Source organism: Cyprinus carpio, chromosome A13, assembly GCF_018340385.1.
Source record: "Cyprinus carpio isolate SPL01 chromosome A13, ASM1834038v1, whole genome shotgun sequence".
Classification (NCBI taxonomy): domain Eukaryota; kingdom Metazoa; phylum Chordata; class Actinopteri; order Cypriniformes; family Cyprinidae; genus Cyprinus; species Cyprinus carpio.
The window spans coordinates 5630600-5651501 of record NC_056584.1 but is presented as its reverse complement, the minus strand read 5'-3'; the positions used below and the strand labels follow the sequence as shown (position 1 = coordinate 5651501).

The 20902-nt window shown below is 38.4% G+C and overlaps 1 protein-coding gene across 2 annotated transcripts in view; it reads left to right on the top strand.

Moving 5' to 3' along the window:
• LOC109070529 (sprouty-related, EVH1 domain-containing protein 2) overlaps nucleotides 1-20474 on the top strand; it is a 29750-nt gene extending 9276 nt beyond the window's left edge. For both annotated transcript variants that reach the window (XM_042768444.1, XM_042768445.1), the window contains exons 2-6: nucleotides 7450-7627; nucleotides 7851-8019; nucleotides 8726-8790; nucleotides 18499-18639; nucleotides 19527-20474. In XM_042768444.1, the coding sequence (XP_042624378.1) occupies nucleotides 7450-7627; nucleotides 7851-8019; nucleotides 8726-8790; nucleotides 18499-18639; nucleotides 19527-20189 (1216 nt within the window). In that variant the 3' untranslated portion in view covers nucleotides 20190-20474. The remainder of the gene's footprint in view (nucleotides 1-7449; nucleotides 7628-7850; nucleotides 8020-8725; nucleotides 8791-18498; nucleotides 18640-19526) is intronic.
• Nucleotides 20475-20902: the final 428 nt, after the last annotated feature.

Genomic DNA, 20902 nt, shown 5'->3' with positions numbered 1-20902 from the left:
AAGCACGATCAACTTGTGATTCATGTGTAATGAGTTAATGTTGGTTTTCTTTATGTTGATGTCGTAGCATTTTTGCAGGGCTGTACATTGCATGGCACTGGAATGTTCTATTCTAAGCTTTCCAGTGCCCAGAAATATTAACAATTAATACAAAAATTCGGTTATTAGTTTTTTAGTGAATCGATTCAGAATGATCTAAATAGAAAATTGTGATGTATCTGTGAATCCGTTTTTGTCCAACACATCAAGCTTTAGTGACAGGATGAAGAATGTTTGATTTATGAATCAGATTAGCACAAGAGATTTGGGCTTTTGAATATTAAACCATTAACCAGTGCGTGTGTGATTTATTTTTTTATCATAGGTAAGGGGTACAGTGCTGGTAAAATCATGATGGGATGGTTCACCCAAAAACCTAACTTTGTTGTTAATTTAATCACCTAATATGACCTAATATTTGTTGTTTTGGTTGAAATTATTTGTGAGTAATGTTCCCAGCATCTCATGAAGATATGATATTTAGCCGCACAGGAGAAGATTGCTGATTGAATTAATTTGGAGCCGTGCTGTCATAATTCTCTGAGTCATCCATTGTTGATCTCACTGAGACTCTGGGAAGAGGTGGCGACATATCATTTAAAGCCTTGAGAACGTGGACAGTTCCACATTGTGCGGAAACCATTGTTCCCTATTGTGATGCCGGTGCCCCCTGATGGTAATCGAATAGACTAAACTATGGTGAGACATCCGTCTATCCCCAGTTCCTCCATGGCCTGCCAACCTGCACGTACACCAAAATACCCATTCAGTGATTCTGCAGAAAGTTTTGCCATTGTTACTTCTGTAAACTGGAGCTTGTAGACCTTCATCTTTGAGGAAACCCTGAGTGGGTGTTTTTGCTGGCCCTCAGAAATCACTTAAAGAATCCCAGTGGTTTTCTTTGACCTTTTAATGTGGCTAGTTTGGAAATATGTGTACTTTTTGTCATTTTGTGTCAAGGTCATTTCTTGGTTTGTCTTTTTCTCACTTCCATTTTAAGGTGAAGTGTGAAATGTCTGTGGCACTTGCTGATGGTTCACTCTGAAATAAAAATTCTGTCACCATTCGCTCACCCTCATATTGTTCCAAACCTGTAAAGATTTCTTTCTTTGGAGGAAAGCTGAATGCTCTTTTCCATACATTGTAAGCATACAGTGACCAATGGATGTCAAGCACCACCAAAGTATCATAAAAGCGTTCCATTTGCACAATAATCATAACTTTGAAGTTTAATAGAGTTATGCATACGAATCAAGCAGTCTTCCGAAAAGACATGATCGCTTTATACGATTAACGGATTTAATGTAGGTTTTTATTCAAATATAAACATTGATCAATACAAGTTTTGGGTTGCGTGGACTTTGAGTGGATGGACAGAAATCTCTCAGGTTTCATTAAAAATGTTCAAAGATGAATGAAGGTCTTATGGGCTTGGAACAACACAAGGGTGAATAACTTTTAGTTTTTGGGTGAACTAGTTTTATTGACTGAAAATCTTCGAAAACAGGGGAGTTGGAACCTCCTAATTAGGGTCTAGCATTGCGAATGATGTCGATGATGATTTATTTAGCCATGCTACCCCCAGTAGAACTACACACTTGTTCACTCCCAAAGAACAGTCTTTATTGTTATTAGTAAAATATTAGTAAGAAGTCAGACACTTGTTTTCATGGTTGAGTGCACAATGAAAGCGGATGGGGGTTGATTCCTTCTAAAAGACTATAACTATTGAATGAACACATGTGATGCAGCTGAATGGAGACGCAGCAAGGAAGATGGTTGTGCTGAGGTTGATGGAGTTTCACCTGTGTTGCGCTCAGTGAGTTGTTTCTTGGCTGTTTATGGCGGGGTGTGACGCTGGCCTGACGCCCACTGCTGCACAGATGGGAGAGAGGCCGCTCTGAGACACCTTCCAGCCTGGGATGGCAGCGAGCAGAGGGAGTCGTGGCTTTCGCCGCCTTCGTACATTCTGTTGTGTGTGTCTGTGTTTGTATGCGTGTGTACGCACACGCTTCACATTGTGTCTGTTAAATGCCTGTAATTCTATGACCCTATTTCGCCCCCCTCCCCGAGAAAGCCAGATGGTAGATGTCCCAGCATGCTAAAGAGACATGCTAAATATTCTCAGTTATTTACTTGGAAATGATGACCAGCTAACTATCGCTGGTAAAAGCAACTGCTTAACACGAATGGAGGGAAGTGTGTTTGAATCATGCAGGTTATATTTTGGATGTCCACGGTTATGAAAATGTTAGGGAATTTTTAATAGTGACTGTTCTTTGTAGTTTTGGTTTCGGTTTGTTTCTTTGACTGTTTGCTCTTTGGAAGAACTTGTGTAGACAAAAACCAGTCTGATTACATAATTCATCCAAAATGAAGACAAAATTCTGTTATCGTTTACTCACCCTCATGTTGTTCCAAACCCAACCCAGGCTCTGTGGAAAAACATGCTTGTAGCAGCATTTCTGCAAAATGATGTTATGATGCTTTATGCATGTTCTGTGACACTTTCAAAGTGAAATGGCTAGTGAGTGGTGCTAAAAGATGAATTGCATTTGATAATAACGTACCGAATACACTAAACCCAAATCTAACCGATAGTGTTAACAAAAGCATATGAGATAAAAACACATTCCTCAAGCAACTATGCCACTTTAGCTTGCTTCTATGAGTCTTTAAACTCTTATTACATTGGACTATTGCAGTGCTGTACCAGGTGAGCTACAGAGCAAGTTTACTTCATCAGGAAAGCCATGCATATGGACCTGCTTATGTGAAAATCATGGTATTGTGGAACCAAGCAAAATATGTCTTTATTAATAATATGTCTTTCAGTGAATAGCAATATTAGTAGATTCAAATCCCCTCGTAATGTAGGTAGAGGCACGTTCCCTCAATGAATCTAAGTTGTCCAAACCGGTATGCTGTTATTTTTCTGTGGAAAACAAAAGTAGTCGTTTTGAATCTTCACGCAAATCTTTTCCATTGAACGGCAGTCAAAGTGACCATGTCAAGCTCCAAGAAAGACCTAAATCACTTCTGAAGCCATGCAAAAACTGTGTGAGGAGCAGACTGAAAGTTTTGTTTTAAATTGGGAAACCTGCCTCTAAAGAAAGATTTTAAAAAAAAATCCTTATCCAGTGCCGGGACGGGATATCCATCGCTCAAACAGCACAGGAATATTTTGTTCTCAGATTTTGTTCAGTATACTGTAGCATGATTTTGACATCTCTGTGTCAAATATCAGAAAGAATATGTAATGCAAAGAATTCTAAAATAAGCTGATGATTTAAAATGCCAAAGATGTGAGTAAAAAAAGCAAGTCTAGTGTCCTTGGAAGGACAAAGGAGATAAACAACAGGAAGCAACAACGACGTCACACAGGAAGGAAACAGCCGTCTCTAATTTTAATCAGACGTTTCCTCGTTACATTCATGACTATGATAAGAGTGTGTTAGAAATGAAAGAGAAGATTTCAGTATCTTTTTGCATAAAATGAGTGGACATGTTCACGCTGACAATCAGTCTTACATTTCTAATAGATATCTCACCCATTCACCCTGTCGTGCCCTCCTGCACTCACCGGAGTGTAAAGGGGTGCGATCTTTCAAGCGTTATGAGGGAAAAACGAGGAAAAAGGCCTGTTTTTTGTAAATTTCCACATCACAGATGGATGGAATGAGTCACTCTCTCACACACACAGACATAAACACTCACACATACTTCAGTGACATTTTCACTCGCCTTTCTGCGTTTAACATCCAGGTTTTATCATGCGTCCTCTTTTAGACCTGTTGTGAGAGAGCTTATCAGTAATATAAGCAATGCTTTTAATCAATATATGTGCACCAGTGAAATAACTGATATTGGACATTTTGGCTTGACAAACATGGTCATTTTCCTTAATGTTTGCTCCAAAACCAGCAGCCTTGTAAATGATTAAGAATTGTTATTATTATTATTATTATTATTATTATTATTTTTTATTTATTATCAAAAATATTATTAATATTAACATAAAATTAAATAAAAATATTATTTTTACAATCAATACAACAATAAGAAAAAAATCAATATAACCATCATTAAAAAAATCTTAAATTTATATATATATATATATATATATATATATATCTGTTATTACTGTAACTTGATCTATAAATAATAAAATAAAATATGGATATTAGATGAAAAAATCTAAATTTAAATTTTAAGCTGGCAACTAAGTGAAATATGTAAATGTAATATTACTGAAATTTCTAAAAATTAAATTAAAATGAAAACTTAAAATATAAGAATAAAAGTTTCATTTAAAAATAATATTTAGAATATTTATTAAAATATTAAATGCTACAACAGTATATAAATCCTACTAAAATAATGCTGTTATGCTTTTTTATTATGGTTTTGAGGTGAAATATGACCTTGAGATGTTCTTGAAAGATTACAAATCTATATCATATCCGCTGCTTGTGTGCTTTGATCGGACAAAACCTCCATGTGTCTGTTCAGGTATAGGCTGACGGCTTTTGGTCCCCAGTACCCCAGACATCCAGCGGGACATGAAGGACGTGTGGTGTGAAACTGTGAATCGCAGAGACAGCTGCAGCTTAGAGAGGAATCACCAGCCCTCCGCTCATTCAATTATGAAAAACACCTAGTTTTATTAGGAGTTGCATTTGATTTGATTTTAATTAGCCGCTGATATTGAATGACTCTGGCATAAAGACAATCCCCTGGCCTGGCTCTCTTAGTGTAAGTACATTAGACAGTGCTGCTCCCACAGGACTTCCTCCCTCATTAATTCTAATCCCACAGACAGCGTTTCTCTGTTTCTTTCCACTAGAGGAGCCACATCTACGTAGGCCCTGGGCCAGTGACTGTGTATAATAATTACAAATGGATGATGTTTAATACCCGCTCATATGGCTGCTGTGGTCTATGCCATGGCTCAGTGTTTTGTAGATCATGTCGTATTCTCTTTCATTAGACAGAATCTGCTTGGATTGTTCTAGATGCATGCTTTTCAATTCAACATCACACCCCAGAGGAAAGTTTTATTGCTTAAAGGTTGCTCTACTTTCAGGATATGTCATTTAAGCATCAGCTTTGTCTCAGATCAAGTCATAACAATAGAAACAAACTATTTAATTGGTGGCATATTTTTTTTTTACTTTATGCAAGTATACTAAAAACAATGTACTATATTCCAATACTTATTAGGGCTAAACTAGCCCATGTTTTTTTTTTTTTTAGTGTAACAAAAATAGACTTTGAAGCTTTTTTTAGTTTTAGTTTATGAAACTACACTTTAAAGTATACTCTCAGTAAACTATTAGTTTAATAGTTTTTATACTGAAATTACATTGAGACGTAACAATCATACCGTTTATTTACACTGTGGAAGAATTCAACCAAACGTTTATCTTTTTCTGTGTAGATTAATAGAACTGTGTGGAAAAAAGATCAAATTCAGTCCAGGTCAAATTCATCTCAGTATAAGCCAAGAGTACTTAAGTAATTTTGTTAAGTATATCTCTGGCAAGTACATACAAAGACTGTCTTATTTTTAGTTTAATGTATATATTTTGTAAAGGTAGAGTTATGATAAAATGGATGTGGCAGCATAGTGCAGATCATTAGGTCTGAATAAGAAATGTTTGATTTTATACTGACTTTTTATTGCAGACTTGGCAATTCAGAGCCAAATTTCCTTCAAGGCAAGTCAGTCCACTTGGCAGCCATCATGGCCACACAGTTTTCTGTCTAACCAATAGTCTTGCTACAGCTCCTGTCTATTTGAATGGAAAACTCTTCTAAATTATTGGCTGAATCTGTTTTTCAAAAACGTCCAACCACCAATATTATCTGATAAAAACGGTATAGGTTTGCCTCTGTCTAATGTGTGAGACGTTGTTGAGAACGCTTCTGAAAGACATCGCAGAAGTTCATTTGCTCTACACCTCACTGCAGTCTCAAGGGAAACATTTGAGATCTTAAAAAGTGACTTTTCTTCCCTGCTGTTTATTTATGAGTCAGAAGTTTGAGGGCTTAATGTAGAGTGTGAGCGTTCACACGTACACGAGGCGCTTTCCTTCCTCTGGCTCAGGCGATTGATTTCGTTGCTCTCTGGTCTTGAGACGTGCCCTCACCTCAACACCCATCCGCTCTCCTTCTCCGGTTAATTATTGAACACGGCAGCTCAGGTTACCATATAAGGCTGACTGCTGGCTTCCACAGCATTACAGAGGAAGAACGGTTGAGTTAGTTTGAAAGTAAACCTGGCTCGAGTCTGAGTGCAGATGCCTCTAGGGATGACTTTTTTTAAATTGATTTTAATTTTGCTTTCTTGTCCTCTGGCCATGTGCAATACTGTGAAAATTGTGAGTTTCTTACTGACAGGCCGTCTTGTTTGGCCTGAGGTGTTGATGCTTGATTTCCCCATTGCTATGTCTGACATCACTGTGTTGAGCCGCAGATGAATGGAAAATACACAGCTGGATTTAGAGTACAGCTGGCCAGTGTGGCTAAAATATGATATTTTATTAATTGAAATAAAATGTTTTTTCAATGATAAAAAAAAAAACGTATTTTTCTAAATTACACTACTATTCAAAAGCTTAAGGTCAGTAAGTTTTATGTTTTCTTTTAAAAAGAAATTAAGTTTTTTTTTTTCAGCAAGAAAGTTTTTTTTCAGCAACAAATAATTAAATAAAACTAAAAAAAAAGTAAAACTAAATAAAAATAATAAAAACATCTATAACATCAAAAAATCATACAAAATATTTTCAACATCGATAATAGTAATAAATGTTTCTTGAGCATCGCATCAGCATATGATTTCTGAAGGATCATGTGACACTGAAGACTGGAGTAATGATGCTGAAAATTCAGCTTTGATCACAGGAATACATTACATTTTTTAATTATTTTAAAAGAGAAAACAGTTATTTTAAATTGTAAAAATATTTCACAGTAAGAGGTAAAATGCAGTACAAAAAAAAAATGAATCAAGGCTTGTTTTGAAGACAGTTTTTCACTTTATGAATAAGGAAGAATGATATTTAATCCAATCAGTTCATTAAGACTGTATTTTCCCAAATTTATGTTTACTAAAACATTTAATGACACATGCTGACTGCTGAGAATATTTGATAACGTAATCACAGAATTTTCATTTTTGTGTGAACTGTCCCTTTAAAAGAGAAAAACGTCATAAAACTAGTCTTTATGGTAATAAATAGTATTACAATCATCATGATTTTTAAAATGTATTTTTTTATCACCAGCAAGATTGTTGCAGATGCATAGCAAATGTCAGATATATGGCCCAGCCTTAATTTGGATCATGTTCCACTCAGGTGTCTCTCAGAATTAAACTTTCTCTTTCTCTCTCTCTCTGTCTCTCAGTGACAGTTACATTGTGCGCGTCAAAGCGGTGGTCATGACCCGAGATGACTCGAGTGGGGGATGGCTGGCACAGGAAGGGGGGGGCCTCAGCAGGGTGGGCGTCTGTAAGGTGATGCCTGCTGAGCTGACCGGCCGCAGCGACTTCCTCATCCACGGCGAGCGCCTCAAAGACAAGCAGGTGTGGCACCAATATTCAAAGTCTTCCTCCCCAGGGGCTTTTAGGAAATCAAGCTGATTTACAACCCAGGAGTTTTCCATGCTGGGCTCTTTTCAAATCTGGTTACGAATTCATTTGTTATGTGATTTGCGAGACTTTTCTCAGGCAGTGACCTCTAGCAGAGCAGAGCAGTGGCAGGCTGTGGGCTCCGTCTCTGATATGTCTCACTTGTTTTGGCTGGCAGGTGATTTTGGAATGTTTCGTGAGGAAGGATCTGATCTACAACAAGGCCACGCCCACTTTTCACCACTGGAAGGTCGACAACAAAAAATGCGGCCTAACGTTCCAGAGCCCCGCCGATGCCCGTGCCTTTGACAGAGGAGTGCGGAAAGCCTTGGAGGACATAACGGAGGGTAAGTAGAAAAACACTACTTTGGATTTAGACAAAACACATGTATCCAGGCTTAAAGGTGCACTAGATATTTTTTACGGATGTGTTTATTACATATATATATCTTTCCACTCTGAAAAAAAGTTTTAGACCTAAACACACAGTAAAGTACCTTTAACAAGTTTCTTTAAAATTCTGCACACTCACATAAAATGAAGACTCTGTAAGTGGGGTGTCCCCTCATGGTGGAAGCCGTCTTGATGTCACATGACCAGCTGACTTACTACTTACTTTAGTTTTGCCCTTATTATTCATAGGGTTGGCTACTGAGAACTGGCTCCAAAATTCCAAGAACCGTGGAATCAATACGACACATGCATTTCAATATATATATATATATATGTGTATATATATATATATATATATATATATATATATATATATATATATGTACATCAATATATATATATATATATGTGTGATGCAAATGCAAATGCATATTTTACAGTCTTGAATGTGCTGCAGGACTGTGAATGAACTATAAGCATCTATGTGAAGGGTGATGCGCTCTGGGAGATCAGGATAGAGTTGTGTTTCATCCATCAATCAATCTTTCACTGTCTGCTTGTCAGTTTCTTTCTCTCTCCAACCTCAAATACCACCATTAACTGACAGGATATGTGAAGGTCTGTCAGCTCATGTCTCCTGTTTGTGCGTTTTTATTTTAGGTTCCACAACTTCCTCTTCAACACTCCAGAATGAGGCTGAACTTGGGGATGATGATGTGTTCACAGTAAGAGCCTTCGTTTTATAACCATTTCTTAAAAATCATTACTGCATCAACTAATGACATCATACTATCCACTTGCAAAAAACTAAACTGCACACCTGGAAATCAGCAGAAAAAAAGTAAAAAGTTCTCATTTCAGTAGTAGAACAATTTACCGTTTTACTATAATACATTATTTTATATTATTTAAATTTTTCATTGAACCTACGTAGATTAAAGTGAGTACAACAAATAGGTAGACACGGTGTTAGTGAACTTCACAAACAATCACAAAGAAATGACAAGTAACACATTGAATTAAACGTCTGAGGTAAAAATAGTATTTTCTTGCTCCAAGAATCTTTATTTTGTCCATATTTTATGCGTTGTGGGAATGAATATGGCCAGGATATCTTGTTTTTTTTTTTCACCATATGTTCTTGACGTTTCGTGAGTTTCCCCCAAACATATGGGATGTGTAGTTGTTTCGCACTATATGTGCACTAAGGGCATGTACTTTTTAAAAGTAATATTTAGTAACTTCCTCTTCCCTTTAGCTTTCATGTGTGTGGGTTTGGTTTGATTGTGTGCGAAGTGTCCCAGAAAAGGCAGAGTCCTTGTGATATTTTTTCCCCGTGGAAAGAGATGGGCCTTTGTTTTTTGAAGATGGTGGATATGATAGCAGCGCAGGCAGGTTTCCTGTGGCACTTTCTGAGCAGGCTGTGCCGACGCTTGGCTTTTGCCCACTTACTGTCCTTTTGTCCCAGTCACAGGAGACCTGGAGCAGGGGTCAGGAGATGACTTCCTCCCCTCCCCAGTAAAACTATCATTAGCAGCTGCTTCCTAGCTAACTGCCATCCTGATTTACTGCCGCCCAGGGTGGAAGGAGGGGGGCGCGCACAGGGGAAGCCTCATGGCTCCTCTTTCACTCGCTGTCTGTCTCGCTTTCAGGCCAAAAGGGTAGACTGCTAAGCCAAGGACCCCGAGCTTGAAAGGAAACTTAATCCAACGCTTCTTTCCATCCTGGAATTTATGCTCTTCTTGTGCTGTTGGGTCTGTCCTTGCATTCGGAAAACAGAACGAGATTTACTGCCAAACCGTTTCTTTTTAAAACCTACCTGTTTTGCAGGACACACACATTCTGTGGCTCGGAAGCAAGTGGACGCGCACTTCCACGTGAGGTCACTGGCACAGTTGTTGGGACGGGGGCTGGTGTTGGTGACCTTTCCTTATATTGCCATGTGAGGCAAGTGGCCGCAGACAGCAGAAATGCGGGTCTGGATTTACAGCTCGGGGCGATTATGTCGAGGGGAGTTGTTCCTCTGTTGGGATGTGCATTCCTCCTGATGGTTCCTCGTGAGCTAACCTATACTTAACCTCAGCTCATTTTAGCTCATTCAGATCAGGAAAAGGACTCGCTCTGCGTCTCTGAACCCTGGGAATTTAGCAGGGTGTGTCTCTCTGAGACGCCTGGTTTTGGGATGTTTGTCCTCACACAACACCTCAGTCTAGAACTGATCAGAAAGGTTATTTTCATATTTTTTCCAGTCATTTCAACCAAACCGCCAAAGTAACCAAGCAGATTCAAAACGTTTAAAAAAGCAATTTAGATATATATATTTTTTTAATCATGAAAGGAAGACTATTTAATTATTTCAATTCTTATGCATCAACGCATACATATATACAACGCATACACAGTATAATACAGCATTAAATGTCATAGAAATTATTGCAGTTTTGATTCATTTTATTTTACCAGCAAATAAATACAAATAAATAAAGAGATAATACAGGAAAAAAAGAATTAAAGAATAAATTTAAATATTGGATGTATTAAACATAATTAAAATACTTTTTCACCTCATGGTTTCATATAAATTATTACTTTTAAAAGCATTATTTTTCTATTTATTTATTGTATAATGCATGCTTGAGAAAGCCAACATACTGATGTTGTATTTTCTTTTGAGACTTGAAAAGTTCATGATATATTTTTCTAGCTGATCCCACTTTCAGAAGCAGAGCTTAGTCAATTAGAGTATTAAATGAAGTACATTAGAGAATTGAAAAAAAAGAGATTCTTCTCTGAATTTACTAAAGGAAAATAATGTTTAATCATTTTTAATTTTATGCACCAATTTAACTATGCATACATATATAATACATAGTATTACATTTATAATACTTTATTAAATGTCATAGAAATTATTGCAGTATTGATTCATTTCATTTCACCAACAGAAAAGAAAATGAACGAAAGAATGAAAGAAAAAAAATATATAAATATTGGATGCTTTAAACAGAATTAGACAGAACATTTTCTGGAAGTTAGGTTTTTATTTTTATTTATTTATTTTTTACATCATCATCGTTTCATATGAATTATTATTTGTAAACGCATTACATTTCTATTTATTTATTGTATTATATGTGCTTGAATTTTCTTTTGAGACTTATATTTCTGATATATTTTTTTCTAACTGATCCCACTCTCAGAAGCGGAATTCCAAAGATGCCAAAATTCCATAGACTTACATTGATGGACTGTGTAAGAGATGAGCACTAAGGTATTCATGAGCTCCAGAGGTCATAACGCCGACATAAACCCATCACAGCATCGCCCTACTACACTATGATACAAGTAGTGCTGCCTGATGATGCTCAAAAATGTCATAATGGCTATAATGAGTCATCAGTTATGAAGAGCAATGAGTGTTTTGTTTGGGATTTTCAGGTGATCTTGGGTGTACTCATCATTTTACACACAGAATGAAACTGGTCAAATCAGCAAGAAAGAATGATGATGACCAAGGTAGTTTTTGATGGACCTCTAATCTGAATAGCCATCATAATGTTCATTTGTTAGCTTAATAGCATGTAAAGGAATACTTTTTTATAGTGATGCATTGGCAAACACTGAAATAATGTGACTTGTTCCTTTAAATTTAAAATATTAAAAATATTTGGATCCACTGGTCATGTATTTGTATACATGTCACGGGATGTTTACATGTCTTTCAATTTAGTTCTTTCACTACCAGAGAAAACATGTAGAGTGAAGATAATGCCATGGTACTCGGATATACAGTACAGGTCAAAAGTTTGGAAACATTACTATTTTTAATGTTTTTGAAAGAAGTTTCTTCTGCTCATCAAGCCTGCATTTATTTGATCAAAAATACAGAAAAAACAGTAATATTGTGAAATATTATTACAACTTAAAATAAAAGTTTTCTATTTGAATATACTTTAAAAAAATAATTTATTCCTGTGATGCAAAGCTGAATTTTCAGCATCATTACTCCAGCCTTCAGTGTCACATGTAACATCCAGTCTATCACATGATCATTTAGAAAATCATTCTAATATTCTGATTTATTATGAGTGTTGGAAACAGTTCTGCTGTCTAATAAAAAAAAAATTCTAATAATATATATTCTAATATATTTTCTTTACTATCACTTTTTATCAATTTAACACATCCTTGCTGAATAAAAGTACTTATTTTATTTAAAAAAAAGAAAGAAAAAAAAATTACTGACCCCAAATTACTGACCAGTAGTGTATATTGTTATTACAAAATATTTATATTTTAAAAACATAGCTTCTTTCTCTTTTTCTTTTTTTTAACTTTTTATTCATCAAAGTATCCTAAAAAAGTATCACATGCTCTGAAAAAATATTAAGCAGCAGAACTGTTTCCAACTTTGATAATGAATCATCATATTAGAATGATTTCTAAAGGATCATGTGATAATGATCCTAAAAATTCAGCTTTGCATCACAGAAATAAATGATAATTTAAAGTATAATAAATTTAAAAACTATTATTTTAAATTGTAATAATATATCACAATATTAAATTTTTTTCTGTATTTTGATCAAATAAATGCAGCTTGATGAGCAGATGAAACTTCTTTCAAAAACATTAAAAATAGTAATGTTTCCAAACTTTTGGTCTGTACTGTATACTTTGGGTAAACTCTCAGAGAATATGTGCAAAAATAAATATTTAAGGTCCCAACCATTAAGACAGCCTCGTTAAGCAAGTCTGTTTATAAAGATATAGTATGACTTATTGTGTAGTAACATGTGCTTCATTCATTTTTAGTTTAGTTATTTGTAATTTGAGCTCTTAGTATAATTGCCTTGTTTCAGGCATGTGTCTGATTTACATATTTTAAGAGTAGACTCTTTACTGTAATAGAGTATAGTAGAGTCCTGGCTATTTTGGTTGTGTAGTGTGTGTGTGTGTGTGTTAGTGTTGAGGGAAATATATAAATGACAAAAAACAACTTCCTGTGCAGCAGTCGGGCAGGATAAGGCTTTGCTGTATAGAGAGCTCCCAGTCAGGGCCCTGGAGGATGCTCAGAGGAAGTGGGATGTGGAAGACTAACAGTTCTGGGAAGAGGGGAAAAAAATAAGGTGGAAAGAATCAATGCTCCTTTATGCAAGAGGTAGAGAAGCTTTATTCTGTTATCCTCTCTGGTCCTTAGCAGCACTGGGCATCTGTGTGTGGAGTATGTGTACGCAAGGGCTCGCAGCACTAATCACAGCAGTGGAAAAGGTACCGGTGCCCTTCCACCCTCCGGGCCGCCTGCCTCAGACTCAAGGTGGCTAATTACAGGCAATTTGACTTGGAACTCAATTAGTTCCAGCACATTTTTCACTCCCTGGATTGTCTTATTGAGGTATTATAGCTGAAAACACCATACAAACATTGTTGTCAGTGGTTTGGAGCCCTATAGAGAATTAAAAAGCCCTTTCCAGATAGCATCAGTCATGCACGTAGCCGAGCACACGCTTACTGTATAGCCAGGCGTTTGGTGCGATCAAATCTGATTGCTTGCAGTTGGCCTGAGCAGCAGGAAAGCTTTTGATGGACAGCAAATCCCTCTATGCTCAGACCAATAATGCTAACTGCAAACCTGTAAAGCCCTCAAGACACGTTCCTCTGGCTACACAAAGAGCTATCTGAAGACCCTAAAGCTCCCCATATACTCCTGCCATGGCTCTTTTTTGTTCTTCGTGGTTTGGAACACAGTTTGTTTAAAATGATGTTACTCCGGTTCATTCTTCACTTAAAGTGCATCTAAGCTTTAAAGGCCAAAGTATACTTCAGTTTTGTTGCAAACACTTAAGCCAAGTTTTTAAATCTGAACTGATTATGAATTCTGGTTGCTTCACAAAAATAAGGAGAATCTTTACAGATGGTCTTCTCTCAAGACTCAAACATGCGCACACAAGATTTGAAAATTGTGGGTCATCACACACTACAAGATATTAATGGTACGACTCGGCTCAGCACGGCTCGGCTCAGTTTGGTTTGCATTTCCATTACAGTTTAGTACTGCTAGAGTGGTCGGGATTATTCACATAGAGGCAGTAGAGGTGCTGATTTAAATCTAGCGGGTCTGTTGTGTCTCGTGTCGTAGGTAGTGATGATTCTCTCCGGCCAATCAGTGATCAGCAGAGTTAACGCGTCGCGTTTTGGTAACGGTACAGTTTGCTTGGAACCTCAACAGAGGTGGTACTAAAAAAAGTACCAGGTACTGTACCCAGTTGAAAACCCCCCAAAAGTGAACCGTACCATGCCGTACCATGCAGTGGACAGGCGCTGTATGATGATTATGCCAGAAGGAGCACCTTACGTGATCTTATATGGAACCTGACATAAACAAATTTGATAATTGTCTGTTCTTCAGTGAGAACTGGAGGTGAGATTTATATGCCAGTAATATCTGTTAACAGTAGTATGCTAGCTAGCGTTAGCCTCAAGGGCTAAAATGTTTACTTTTGCTAAGCCACACCATCAGCACGTTAGTTTATAGCGCTAGCAGCTTTCTGTGCATTCTTCCCAGCTCTTCTCTTTGTCTGTACAGTTGTGGTACAAATGTTATACAGGCAGTCGTGTTGTTGCCATACTTTCACAAGCCGTTCCTCCATCTCCACTCTCCAGTGGACCTGTCCGGCAGCTTGTTTCACACTTCAAAACTTCTCTCATTCATCTCTATCTCCTTGTAGACTTGTCTCTGACTAGCTACTGTGAAAGTATTGATGTAATTATAGTCGTAATCATTCTGATCTAAAATCAGGTTTGATATTATCGAGGCGGTCCCAATGTGTCTGTGAGCAGATCTGAAGGTTTAAGATTCAATCAGAAAACACCTCATATTACCAGATAATCTGGGCCATAAATCAGACCCAGCCAAGGTCCTGGACAAGATCTTTTTGTAAATCGGGGTTAAATCAGTCCTGTAGTCTGAGCCTGGCCTTAGCATAGTCGAACGCATAGCCTTTCAAAGTGTACTGCATGTGATAGGATATGCACACGCACACGCACACACAAAAAAATAAAAACTTGCACAGAAGAAAGACACTAGTGTTCATGCAAAGACCAAAGTATATAATGGACTTAAAATTTAGCAAGAACAAAAACCACTCCTCCTTTAAAAAATAAAAGATTAGCTTTCCTCAATACTGTCTCTATAAGTCCGTTTTTGTTGTTGCTTATGTAGTACTTGGTTCTTTCGATATGTTGTTGATGGCTTACATTATTGTTTCTGACCTCTGAACTCAGTTTTGGACTATGTATGGGTCTGGTTTTGACTGCTGCTTCTTTGTTTTGTGCTCTTCATGCTGGTTCTCTCTCAGCAGGTCTTTTGGGGCCACATTAAGTTATAGCTTGTTTATTGCTCAGACAGTTCTGGCCGGCCCATTTTGGATTGGTTTGGTGTGGTTTCGTGCCACAGGGTGGCCAGCCTAGGACATAATGAAGGGGGGCCCATTTGTGAAATTACCCCGAAAGATTTCAGGTCCCCAAAGCCTTTGCTCACCCCCCCACTCCCATTATCTCTCCGCCCTCCCCCACTGCTCCACTGATTGCGTGTCATTAACAGGCCGGCATCGGCTCTGCTGCTGGGAAGGTATGCCTTTGAATCAGAGTTGGGCCACATGTGCCTTTGAACTCACTTGTTATCTGCGCTACGCCACACATTTTAGAGCTATTCGATAAGATGGCTGATTTTGTGGTGGGGGTTGGCGAATTACTTGAGTGTGCCATTTTTGGTACTTATGTGCTCTGTTTCAAAATCTACTGAGCTGCCTACCAAGTCAGCATTTTACAGCATCATAGACATGTTTTGTCATGAAAACAGATTGAAAAAGCATGTTGCATGATTATGTTGCCAACTAAAGGCCATACTTCAGTTTTTACGTGTACGTGAGGGTTCATGTACAAACACAAATTTTGCTATCAGAATAGTATGTGCATACTTCATGCACACCATCTGATTTTTGTGACCGAACATACTTTGTATGTGCAGGTTGCACATGCGCATTGATTTGGTTTCCACAAGGTGGCAACACTGGCCCGACTGCAACAACAACAGACGGCTGCATTGACAAGCGCTTATATGAGAGGGTTATGAGATAGCAGCAACTTTAGTTTAAAAGAGTACAAAGACATTTTTATTGGTCATAAGCTAAGAAGAAATATAGAACAGACACTGGACAAAGATGAAGCTTTCTAGGGCATGTGTCGACCTCCTGTGTTCGCGTACACCTCAAATGGACTATACTTTGAAAGGCTACATATGCTGTATTAAATTCTGAAAAGTATTGTTAAAATATTTCAGTGCAGTTACATTGACTATTTTACGAAATATGTGTGTTATGTATTTTATGCTCATAAGAGTGTGATACCATTAGTTTAGCAACATGCTAACAGGCCATGATATACAAGTCAAAGAATGAACTGGCAGAGCCGGACATGGAAAATGCAGTATACCTGGGTCTTTAGGTTCCATTAGCTTATGATGCTGCCTCAGAAGGCAGATGTCATTGTAGGCATTAGACAGCAAGGCAGCTCACTAGATTTTTATGTCTGTGTCGGCCTCATACTGCTTGAGTACTTTGGCCCAGTGTTTTTTAGACCTGCAGTGTAAACATCTGAAAGGGTCTGTGTTTTTAATTATCTCCAGCAGTCCGGCCCCAGCTATCCTCCTAAACATATTTTTAAGTCATGTCGGCTCAGGCTCTTTTGGCAGTGCTTTGAGGGACGCCTGTATTATTTTTGGCCAGCAGTTCTGAGGTCTTTGTATGAACATGAAGGGGAAACCAAGGCCTGGCCAGGCTGTACTGGACTGGTACAGAGAGAGAGAGCCAAGGTGCACGGACACGGCCAGCCACCGGAGACTCCTGTTCCTCTCGCTCAGCTGGAGTTTAGCCTCAAACATGGAAAACTCAGTTTGAGTGGCATATCATTATCTGATGCCAGTGATCTAATGGTGGATGGATTCTACAAACCCCATGAATGGCTTGATAAACATGGTTTATCAAGCAGAGTTTAGGTATATCACAGCCTTGCGATGCTATTGCTAGTCAAAAGCAATGATAATCTATTTTAACTACAACAACACAAATAAAAATAAAAATTACAAAAAGCATTCAAAATTCAAAAAAAAAACGTAACACAACCACACAGCATTCCTATTTCTAATGAAATCGGTTTCACATTCTCATAGTGAGTCTGGATGGCATTTTATTGGATACTGCATATATTTAAGATAAATAGTGAATATTTTTGGTTTATTTTCCCAGAAGAGAAAGACTTTTCAAATGTGAACATCTGCTAAAAGTGAGTTTTGTCAACCTTTAGGAGTACACCTCAAAGCCAACAGACATCCACCAACAACCAACATTTACACTTTTTTCTGTCAAACGCTCACTACTCTAACAAGTTTCTTTTAGTGACATTTTGACTTGCGTTCTTCTAACCACATAAATCTTTTTAAAGCTGCGAGTGTGTGTCTATGCTGTGTGTTTGTGCTCACACTCCACCTGGCAGGTGGTTGTTGAAGACATCCGCTTCAGCCAAAGGAAGGATCCCGTCCAGACTCTCAGCCACTAATCACTTCCCATCCGCCCAGCCGCCCTGCCTGCCTGTCTGTCTGTTTAGTCCACCTCCGCAGGCAGCTGTCTGTCTGCACCATTCTTATGTTTTGTGTTTAACGACTAGGCTGGAAACTTTTCGCTGGAGCTCATCCAGACAGAGAGCTCAAATCCTGCGTTTCTGTTCATACCTTTAAAGTAGACATGTGGCCGTTTCCATTGCCCTCTTCTGACAGACTGTTTCAGAGTCTCAGTTTTGCTCCTACAAGAGCCTCGTAGGGGGGCCTGAGAATATCTTGATTTTGATAAGGTACACAAGCACTGAGGTGTTCTGTAGGTCTCTCTGGTGATGTTATGGACCAGAGCTGTAGGTTTTGTGTGTGATGGCCTATATCCCAGCATGCTGGAATCATTTTGAGCTCCTCTAATAACAGGGAGACTTCAGAGGTTTTTTACAGATCCTGCAGCCTGAGGCCTGATTTTTTTGTTTAATTGCACACTGAAGTTGAGCCACGTCACGTCGGATTGACTGCACTGACATCTGCGTGTGTGTTTATGTGCAGTGTATGGCCGTGTGTGGTGTATTAATGTTTAGCTGTGAATCAATGCCAGTCGCCCATGACGTCGTGGAAAACCGCATTTACTCTGCAAAACACCTGTCTGTGATCGGGATTGTCTTTCTGTCTTTTTCCTAAAATTTCCTGGACAGTACAAGTACTGTTTTCAGCTCTTGTCTTTTTTTTTCTTCCTGATGTGTTTTTGGAGATGGTTTTTCATTTGCAAATGTCTGTAGGTCGTTTGAGACTGAGTTTGTCATTTCTCTCTATTGTTTTTCAGACTGCCACCGACAGCTCCTCAAACTCATCTCAGAAGAAGGAGCTCGCTACACAGCTAGTGGCCACCTCCACCTTCTACGAGCCTCATCCACATCGCTGCATTCTGCAGTACCGGCCGCCTGAGCGCTACAGCCTGGATCAGGTGCGTCAGGTGGAGGCATGTCTAGGACCTAGAGCCTAGTCAATATTTGCATTAATTAATTGTTTAGATCAGTGGTTCTCAATTCCAGTCCTGCCTACTTTTTTTTAATCAATTTATAAATTCTATACTTCTCTGTGTTGACCTGATCATCACTCTTTTGTGTTAATCACAATCTACTACATATACACAACTTCATTTTAATGAAAAATAACAAATGAAAAAAAATAAATAATCACAATCTATGACAAAAATACTATTATAAACTAGGTTAATGGATAATTCAGCAGCAAAAGGTAGTCTAGGTTCTAGAAAAATCACGGGTGCACACTAATTTTATAAAATCTAGTGAAATATTTTATTTACAAGTAAAAGTGAATAAGTCTAAAATCTGGTAAAAAGATACACAATGTATTGTTGTAAAATACATTCTTTTAATACACTACATGACGTTTAACTAGATCTTTAGCACCAGTTTACAGTATGAAACACTATTTCCCTCCACAGATTCACAGTTTAACAGAAAATCACGTAGTGTATGAAGGGCAAAGACTTTTTAGCTTCAGACTGATTTCATCCAGTCAGAGGATATAAACATTTGATATTTAGAATCATATTGTTTTCATCTGTCATTCATCTCCTAAAATTAAGACGCACTTTCCTGCACAAGTTTGTTGTGTTTGGACAGTCTGATTTCAGATTTTAAAAACCGTGTAGTGTATTCCAGCCTTAAATCAGATTACGTAATGAGTAAAAGAACATGGAACATGAAAATTACAATTTCAAATAAGTGTCACGATTCAGTATTTCCTTCCCGTTTGAGGATGAGGAGATCGTCCGAACCAACCCCAGCGATCGCTTTTATGCTCTTATGTTCTCTTGCCTCTCAGAAGTTCTCCAGGAACCCCTTCCCGTTTGAGGATGAGGAGATCGTCCGAATCAACCCCCGGGAGCGCTGGCTGATCACAGGCTACGAGGACTACCGAGACGCCCCTGTGCCGGACAAGTTCATCCAACACGAGGACTCAGACTCGTACGTTCACATCACTAAGAACGAACCCTTAAAGCACGACTACAACTACCCCTACGTGCCCAGCTCCGACTTCAGCCAGTGCGACCTCAAGAGCCACTGCGGGGGCGACGGGGGCGTAGTGGCCACCCAGCCACGGGCGTTCAAGCTTAAGGGCAAGCGAAGGAAAGAGGACGGAGAGCGATCGCGCTGCGCCCACTGCCGGGACATGTTCAACCACGAGGAGAACCGACGGGGACAGTGCCACGACGCCCCCGACCCCATCCGGACCTGCATCCACCGGGTCAGCTTCATGTGGTGCGCCGACAGCATGCTCTACCACTGCATGTCCGACCCGGAGGGCGACTACTCGGACCCGTGCTCGTGCGACACCAGCGAGGAACGTTTCTGCCTTCGCTGGACGGCCCTGTTGGGTCTGTCGCTGCTGGCGCCCTGTCTGTGTTGCTACCCGCCACTTCACGTGTGCCACCGCTGCGGCGTGGCCTGCGGTTGCTGCGGAGGAAAGCACAAGGCTGTCGGCTGAACCCCTCGCCCGTCCCGAATGAACCCTAAACTCCCCTCGGAACACTAGCACTGAGGAGGGCAGGAGCGGACGAAACCGACACGGCCCAGTTGACGCTTTTACTGTCCTTAACTTTACAGTCTCTCCTGGTTCCAGAAAACAATTAATGCATTTTCTGGCTTCAAAATGTTCTCTTTTGGTTGTTTTTATAAATATAAATATGAATATTATATACACTACTGGTCAAAATTTTGAGATCAGAATTATTTTTAATGTTTTTACAGGAGTTTCTTATTCTCATCAAGGCCGCATTTATTTGATTTATAAATACATGAAAAAAAATAATATTGTGTGACATTATTATGATTTAAAATAACATTTTTCTATTTTTATATACATTAAAATTGTATTTCTGTGATGCAAGGCTGAATTTTCAGCACCATTACTCAGTCTTCAGTGCCACATGATCCTTCAGAAATCATTCTAATATGCTGATTTATTATCAGTGCTGGAAACTGTTGTGCTGCTTAATATTTTTTTGGAACCTGTGATCCTTTTTTCAAGTTTTTTTGATGAATAAAAAGTTAAAAAGAATAGCATTTATTTAAAATAGAAATCTTTTCTAACAGTTTACACAACCGTTCAAAAGTTTGGGGTCAGTAAATTTTTATTCTTTTGATTTGAAAGAAATTAAAACTATTATTCAGCAAGGATGTGTTAAATTGTTAAGAAGT